General features: G+C 31.3%; 3 protein-coding genes across 5 annotated transcripts in view; all 3 read right to left on the bottom strand.

Moving 5' to 3' along the window:
• Positions 1 to 8,835, bottom strand: part of LOC102659829 (putative disease resistance protein At3g14460) — a 34,257-nt gene that overhangs the window by 20,268 nt on the left and 5,154 nt on the right.
• Positions 5,504 to 8,835, bottom strand: part of LOC102669953 (putative disease resistance protein At3g14460) — a 94,653-nt gene continuing 91,321 nt past the window's right edge. For 2 of the 3 annotated variants that reach the window (XM_041014372.1, XM_041014379.1), the window contains exons 9-10: positions 6,727 to 6,929; positions 5,504 to 5,897 (exon numbers count right to left, since the gene is read on the bottom strand). The gene's annotated coding sequence lies outside the window, so the exon portion shown is untranslated. Of the gene's footprint in view, positions 6,169 to 6,726; positions 6,930 to 7,439; positions 7,558 to 7,686; positions 7,966 to 8,835 lie in introns of all 3 variants that reach the window. The other variant, XM_041014374.1, reaches the window with a different exon arrangement.
• Positions 5,784 to 7,872, bottom strand: LOC113001181 (probable protein phosphatase 2C 52). The gene is made up of 5 exons (XM_026127982.1): positions 7,687 to 7,872; positions 7,440 to 7,557; positions 6,841 to 6,929; positions 6,043 to 6,168; positions 5,784 to 5,897 (listed from the first exon to the last, which is right to left on the bottom strand). Exons 1-5 carry the CDS (start codon positions 7,870 to 7,872, stop codon positions 5,784 to 5,786), a joined length of 633 nt encoding a protein of 210 aa, XP_025983767.1.

Below are 8,835 nucleotides of genomic sequence, written 5' to 3'. Positions count from 1 at the left end.
AGAACTAACAGCATCTAATTTTTGTCCAATATGAATTAAACATGTATGTGTGAAAACTACATGCTGTTAATTCATTTAATCTTCTTGGTTATTTCTTTTCTTATACTATTTGATCAAATATTTGTAAACATATTTGGATTGAGAGGAATGAGAAAATTGAGCATCATTTAAACACTAACAATGATTGTTCTCAGATTAGGTGGCATACCCCCCTTCTGGAAACGACTCAATTTCTGGACAGTTGGATATGTCAAGATATTCTAACTTTGGGAGAAGAGTACTCATTTTGTCAGGTAATGACTTCAACTTGTCGCAATGCAAAACTTCAAAATCAGTCAAATTGGGCGCAGGCAATCCTTCTCTCCAGAATGATACAAAGTTGGGGCATTGGGAAATTCTCAAAGAACACAGACTCTTAAATGACTCTGCCCCTGAAACCAAAAGAGATTCCATGTGTTCACAGTTTTCGATTGGGAGACTTTTGAGATTTGGAAAGGTAACCAATGGAAGAGACTTGAGAGAATCGCAACTATTATATAGAAACAGTGATTCTAGTAACTGGTGCTTGTGTTGGGTAGGGAATTCCAGATTTTTAAGATTGCTGATAACCAGAGTCTTCAGAGATGCAGGTAGACGACCACCTGGAAAAGATATAGCTGACGAACAATCCCTCAATTTTAAATGTTGGAGGCAAGTTGTCTCGATGCTGGAGATGGCCTCGACCATGGACTCCACCATTGGGCCTTGAATGTTTGCAATCTATGTGGCCGTGGCAGTGTAAAGATTTGAATGTTTGCAACTTAAATCTGATAAGGGCAACTATGTTTATTACATCACTGTTATTTTAGCAAGACACCACATAAATCTTTCCCAGAAGATACTTCATAGTTCAATGTCTTCACCAGAAGATTCAGTTGAACTAAAAGCAGAGCAAAATGTCCCATCTGTCATAAACTCAGTCTCTGTCATGGTGTTTCACCCCAAGAATGTACTTGTCTTCCATTTATATTTCATAGAGCAAACCCCTTAGTCCTGATGAAAACTTCTAACCTCCCTGGCTCTTGTCTAGATCCAAAATGACTTGCTAGAACTACAAAGGTGCCCAAGCTTCTCTTGTAGAAGTATGATGATTGTTTCTCAGCGGACTTGATGAAACTCTGATGAAAGCACCATGTTAAGACTTTGGCAAGTGCACCAAAGGCTTTGTGAATTGGTGATTCTGTTGCTTCCAGTTCATTCTCATTTTGAACACTAGTATCAAGACTAGATTAGAGATGGCAACAACACAGTATGTGTATAGTTTGCTGCAGCACAATATTTGGCAAAAAAGTAAAACATCAAATTATTTGAAGTGTATAGTTTGCTGCAGCACATTCTTCCTTGCATCAATGGATAACCTTGGTAGAGAGCAGTATACTACAATTTCCTACAACACAATAATAATGGAAAAAAAGAAAACCTCAGATATGTTTTGCCAAAGAATTTGAAATGGTTAGAAATTAAATGATATGAAACATTTTCAGTTATCTGCCAATATATACATGGGAAGCATGCCTTACTGAAAGATCTGAGATTATCCTTTGTAGTTGTCCTCTTATAGTCTGATGTCCAATGAAAAGCTTTCCAATTAAAAATTCAGCTATTGAGAAAGGATCACTTTCACGTCAATTAAATCAGAAGTTCTGTTTAGATATTGTTCAAAGTTGAATTCATATCCATTGACAGGTGCAGTTTCTCTGGACCACTCTACCATCTCTGAAAAACAAAGTACACTCAACTAATTGTGAAAATTATATTTATTATTCAAAAGGAAAATATTTTTAAGATAATAAAGAAATTTTCACTGAATGTATTAACATCTTTTATCCACATCTTTGGGTATTGATGCAGATCCAAAAAACATTTTTTGCATGGTAATATTTGTTGGGAAGAGATAAGAATTATATGAATACCAAAAAAATAGTGTAATTATTAATTTGCTTAATTTTTTTAGACATTAGTTGTTAGATTTTGTTAATAAAAGGGATTCAAATCATGGTATTTCCTTCTTTTCTCTCTTTAAAATCATCTTATGGATACTTGGATCCTCTTTCGGATGAATCAGATCTAGCTCAATTTAGATGGGAAAATGTTTGATAACATCCAAAAATTTATTCAACATATAGGGAAAAAAAGGAAAAATATAGGTATAATATAATTTATGATGTGACAGATAGATAAAAAATAAAATGATTAAAATAAATGATAATTCATATATCATTAATTACTCATTCAGATGTCTTGTTGTGTGGAGTACATGGCATTGAATTTGTCCTTCAACAATTAATCTTAATCCTTGGCTATTTAAAACCTTATTTCTAGAAGATTGGAGCTTAATTTGTGGGAGGACAACTCATTGGAGCAATGGGAGAATTTGATTTGATTTGATGATTTGGAATCCACTCCCAACCAGCTTTATTATTGCCCCTTTGGATTTTCTTGCATTTTCTCCTAAACGTGCATGCTGTTAAAGCTAGCTAATTAACTTCCGCATCAAAAGTTACAATTGACGCATATCTATAAACTTTTTCTTTTAAACACACATTTGTCTCATAGGATGGAATTGTGTAGGGGGCATTTGATTTAGAAGAAGGAAAGGCAGAGGAAAAAAATGAAAAAAATAATTAAAGTAAAATATAAGAGATGTGGATCCCATCGAATAAAATATATAATTTTTTTTGTATATTACTTTTCTCCATCATAATGGCAGCCTAAGTCTAACTGTATGTAGTGTGAAAAGGAATGAAAATAAATGAAAGAAAGTTGAAATGAGAAGAGACTCTCTTAAAAAAAAATGAAAAAAGAATAAAAAAATAAAGTTATTTGATTGAGATGGAAAAAAAAAAGTGTAAAAGAAATGAAATGCTTAAACTAAAGTGTTTAGGTCAATAATAAAAGAAAAATAACTGAAAAAGAGATTAAGTAAACATTCATTTTACCCCAAAAAAATAAGTTTATGTAACTATATATATGAGATAAAAATGTATATTCTTTTACTAATTAAAGTCACATAATCAATTATATAAATTGCATATATAATTGATTATATCTTGAGTAAAAGCCACTAGAAAGCAAACTTGATTGCAAACTAAGCATAATCAACTATGACATTTGAATAACTTATTATATGTGACATGATACCCTAATTTAAAAGTTCCACTGAAGGTTAATGAGGGGCTTGAGGAACAATTTTAGCAACCAAGAATTTTGTGTATAGCATCCTTTTTATTGTTTCTTTTCCTCCCTTTTATTCTCTTTTTGAGATGAAAGTAAAAACATGTGGGTTTCACATTATTTTTGAAACTTTCATCAAATTTTCACATGTAACAAACATCCTAGACCATCTTCTTTCATTGTCTTTCAACTCTGTATACTTTCAATTCTCTTTCATTCTTCTTAACCAAATAGTAGAAAAAGGCAAGTATAAAGAGTTAAAGACTACTCATTCCATTTTTATTTATAAGACTCAAATTTAAAATGATATTTATTTTTTTATAAGACATAATCTATAATGTTTTATGTATTAATTAATTCTATATTAGAAATGTCCCTAGTTAAGAAAGAGAAAAGATATATTGACAAACAATTAGGAGAGAGGGGAGTATAAATGATAATAATTTTGAAAAAAATTATAAATTTAAGATAAATTTATTGTTATCAATTAAATTAATCAATTTTCTTAATCTTCATGAATTAAGTAATTAAGTATTATATATATAAACAGAGAGACAGTAATTTCTTGAAGATGGCTAGAGTGGGACCTCACTTCATATCTCATTATTTGAAACATATTTCAAGTCATTAGATATATACATTTTTAATTTTATGGACAATACTTTTCTTCTTTCTTTTTTATTTTGTTTTTTATCTTACTCTTTTTCAATTTACTCCTCTATTTTCTCTCTGCATTAGCCGTCGTACACTATAAAAAATCACCATCCGTGTTACTTCTGCTCTTCTTCATCTTCCCCTTGTGATTGTCGCCCACCTGTAACCATCATCGGAATCATCTTTCGATATTTCAGAATATTTCACGAATGTTATAGGAAAATCCTAACGACATCACAAAAATCAGAGGGAATCCAAAGGGATCTAGTGGCAATCACCATGGTCCCCCATGATAGCTGCAACAAAGGGAGTAAGATCCACTCGGCAACGTCACAGCTGTCGCCATCATAGTCTTGCCAACATGTAACGCTAAAAGCACAAGGATATGCATGAACATGGGGATGCATGTAATGAGGAGCACAGGGATTCAGGCAAAGCCATATCAGCATCAGAGACGAGTTTGCAAAGAAAGGTGACAAGAAGATACTTAGGAAGAAGGAGACAAAGGGGAAAAGAGAGAAATTAAGGAAGAAAAGGGTATATTAGGAAAAAGAAAAAAAAATAGAAGACTTAAATAATTATTTGGTTGCTATAATATATCTTATTTTTGGTTTTGTCCTTTAATTTTTTATTTTTTTAGTCCCTATAAAAATTTAATATCTTTTATTTTAGTCTCTACTATCAACTAATGTTGATTGATAATGCAACAGAAATATGATAATTCATTAACTTATTACATTATTAAGAAATTTGGCAAGATATTGATTATAATTTTTTTTTATAAACTATGCTTTTAATCCCTCATATCTACTAGTATGACATCGTCAATATATAGTTCTAAACATATGAGAATTTGTTTTTTTTAAGGATGAGAATTCTATTCTCATTAAGTTATGGATTATGTTTTAGAGAATGGTTTTGTGGGATGTTGATTTGTGTAAATTCTTCTTTATGATTTATTGATTTTACTTAATACATCTCCTTTTTGTTTTTTTTTTCAAAACTTCAAAACTTTTTCTAGTAGTTTTACACCATCAAAAAAATTTGTAGCACCTTGAAACTCTCAAAAAATGTCTTGAACCAATAATATTTTTATTATGTGATTATTACATCGTATTAGTCGTGCACGCGTTTACGCATCATTCATAAATAATGATATTTGATGAAAATAACTAAAAACAAAGATAGAGAAAACTTGAGGAACTTAGATCAATCAAAAAAATTGTTGAAACTATGACTGATAAAAAAATTGTATTTTTTTTTCATGGTAATTTTTTTAATTTAATTTTTTTATTAGAAAAAAATACAAAATTTAGATATTTATTAAGAATAAAAAATATATTTAACATCGTGTTTTTCAACTTTGGCGTTACTCTTAATAATTATAAGGCATGTTTTTAGGCCAAATAACATTATTTTGGTGTTGTAATCTTTTTCCAGAAGTTCTGGAAGTTATTAATAAAATTTCATTTCCTGGGTTGTTAATTGATCACCTTTTACTTTTGAAGATTCATTCTTAAGCTTCAAATGCTCAGCAATAGTATAACCCCTCTGGTTCTAGTGTCTAGTAATGTTTTATGCTGAATGTTAGTGTCAACACAGCACACTAGGAAATAATTGAAGAGAAATAGAAAAGTAGGTGCTGCTTAGTTCTTCATTGAACTCTTTAGAACCCAAGCCAGAAAAAAGAAAACTTTTATGGTACCATAATATAGACTGCTAAAATTGATCAATGTTGGTCTTAGGCAGATAGAAAAGAAGTCTTGCACGTAATTACACCAGAATTAGAAGGCTAAAATAATTGCCATCTTCTGGGATTGTGTCAAAAGCAAAATCTTCTGGCCGTAAAATTGTTAACTTGTTAGTAGCACTAGCCCTTGGATTCGGGGAGTTTCTGGCTGAGTTAGTGATCAGCTTCAACCCTCCTTGAGGTACTGAGGTGATTGCAATCTATGATTCAAAGTTGGCTCTGGAGAACCCTCCAAGAGCATCCCATTCTTCCTTTTGATTCTACCATACTCTTGCCATATCTACAATTTCAGTATTTACAAGTCTAGATTATGAGAAATGCAGGTGCTTCAAGGGATGTCTATTGTTCCCACTAACTTTGGATCAGGATTGGGTTAAAGGAGGCTAATCCTTCAAGAATAAGCATATGGATGAACAATAATCAACCTTGAAACCATACTTATATTTCCAAGCCCGAGCAGCATGGTTTACTAACAATTTGGCTGCCACGGACCTTTTTGGTGCTGAAGCAACTATGTTTATTACTTCACTGTTTGTTAGCACATCCCAAATCTGTAAGAAAGAAAATTTAGACCTTTTTGGTTGGGATAAATTTTGAGAAGTTAATTGGTTGTTGTTTATTGATTAAAAGCTCTCTTAGGAAATTGATAAAAATAAGCTATTATTTGTGCCAAATATGCTGGGACAAAACTTAGATACAGTTTTACAGGTGCTTTTAACATTGTTCTTCAATCAAAATTGGATTTCACCTTAGTAGTCTATGTTGACTTTTAATTGAAACCTTTATTACACGGATTACTTGGTAAAACTCTAATTCTAATTGAAAGACAACAATGAAAGCACTTATAGAACTAACTGCATCTAATTTTTGTCCAATATGAACTAAATACGTATGTGTGGAAACTACATGCTGTTAATTCATTTAACCTTCTTGGTTATTTCTTTTCTTACACTATTTGATCAAATATTTGCAAACATATTTGGATTGAGAGGAATACGAGAATTGAGCATAACTTAAACACTAAAAATGATTGTTCTGTTCCTGTAACTGATTACTCAAGAATCAAAATCCAAAATTCGAAGTTGACATCCTGATATGAAAATGCTTACCCCATCAGAAGCCAAAACCACACACTTATCCTCCTTGGTAAGTTTTCTTTAAGACACATCAGGGACTGAGGCGACACCATAGTCTTTTAGGCAAAAATTTCTAAAGGCTCTTGCCATAGCCAGTCCAGGGCAGTCCCTTTTAGGCATCCATACTCTGTTTACAGTAGGATCTTCTTCTACAGCAAAAATTCTCATAGCTTCTCCTGAGTGACATTGAGGAAGAAAAGCTAGTTAGACACAGACCAAGGGACATTAGGAAGAATTTCATAAAACTTATTTGGACTTGTAGAAGTAGCTTTTGGCCATTCAGTAGAATATTTTTAGCTTATTTCATTAATTTCAAAAAGAAGGTTATCAAAATAAGTTTGGTTAGCTTATTTACTAAGTTATACAATCAAGCTTTTAGGGTCTGTTTGGATAAACTTATCTGGAAGCACTTTTAGGAGAAATAAAATAAGAAAAAGAAATGAAATGAGTTTCTCCATAAGCTAAATTGTAGAAACTCTCTTGTATAGTTTCTCTAAAAGATGAGAGAGCTTTTACAAACTAGTATGTGCATAAGTGGTTTTGGATAAACTTACCCAAACAAGTCCTGAAAGAAGCTCTCATCTAATAAGTTCTTAATGAATATGGCTTAATTAGACAATTTAACCAAATAAACTCAAAAGGGTTGTAAGATTTGGAAACTAAGAATAGGTAATACCAAAACATACTTGGAATATCTGGAGTCAAGTCAACAGTAAGTTGAACAGGAATAAGGCGATTGTCAGGTGCTCTTCTGCAAAGAACTGCACGAGAATCCCTCACATTGCCAATTATTACTTGGTCACCCTGAAATTTAAAGGGGGAAAAAGATGTGGTTATAACATTGTTGCAAAAGTATTCACAAAAAAAGAAAAAACATAATTGCAAAAGCAACATTGGCAAGAAGGTAATGTAATTGTGAAGGTCTAGTTATACCTGTTTGAGTACAGATACAGAAGTGCTACCGCCATGAAATCCATCAGTGTCAATGTTCTTAGCAAGCTTTTCATCTATTGCAGTGAAGCACCTCATAAAGGTTCCCTCCCACCACGGAAAGGACATGTTTTGGTTATCCTCAACATGGACATCACCACGACTGCCACCATTTTGTGGCATTAGCATCGTAGTGTTTTATGGCCTTTTCTTGTGACTGTTTGATTGATGCTGAGAGTTTTGAGGGTAGATTGTCACGTATGCACTGTGATAACTTTTGTCCTATAGAAAACAAGGGAAGGAAAAATTGCATGCATGCAAGGAAGAAGTCTGCGTTTATGAGAAAAATTGGATGATTAAACCTTGAATTGAAATTTAAAAAAATGTTGGGGCTTTGTCTTTTATGTGTAGTAGTATTTCAGTTTTTAATTTGTTTGCAATTGTCACCACAGACTTAATTTGGATTGTAAGTTAAGTATTTAAACTGGCTCAGTTCTATTTTAGATTAAAATGATCGTTATCTAACTAATACTGTTTTTTATTTGTAGTTAATGTCGAATCGAAAAACTTAAGTCCACAGCTATATTTTAATTGTGTTGTGAGTAACGGATAAACACATTAGTTGCCTTTTTTTATAGTAAATTTTATAGTTTTATCTGAAATGAAATGAGTTTCTTGTATCGGAAAATATTTTTTTAAGAGTTATTCTTCAACTAAAGTATTTTTAGTTTTTTTTTCAACAAGATATTTTAAATTTTTTTATAAAACTTTTATCTCTGTTTAATTTTTCATTTTCATACTTATTTTTAAATTAAATTTTAATATTTTCAAAAGAATATAAATAAAGATAAATATTTTTGTATTATAATATAAATTGTAAATTTAAAATTTCCTGTAGCACAATATTAATAAAATAATATCAATAGGATTTATTTAACTTGCTAGTCTCTCGTCTTTTGTGACTGTTTTAGTCCTTTTTAATCTTTTGACTGGTCTTAGTCTATAAATTTTTTTTTTCGTTTATAGTCCCTCAATTTTTTTGTTTCATTTTTAGTCCCTAAAAAATTCTACATATATTCAGAACAAAAAATAAAACAATATTTTTTTTGCGACTAAAAAAAGACAAAAAAATCATGAAACTAAAAACGAAAA

The sequence above is a fragment of the Glycine max genome, chromosome 3 (assembly GCF_000004515.6).
Source record: "Glycine max cultivar Williams 82 chromosome 3, Glycine_max_v4.0, whole genome shotgun sequence".
Classification (NCBI taxonomy): domain Eukaryota; kingdom Viridiplantae; phylum Streptophyta; class Magnoliopsida; order Fabales; family Fabaceae; genus Glycine; species Glycine max.
The sequence above is the reverse complement of the archived record's forward strand: the minus strand, read 5'-3'. Positions and strand labels throughout refer to the sequence as shown.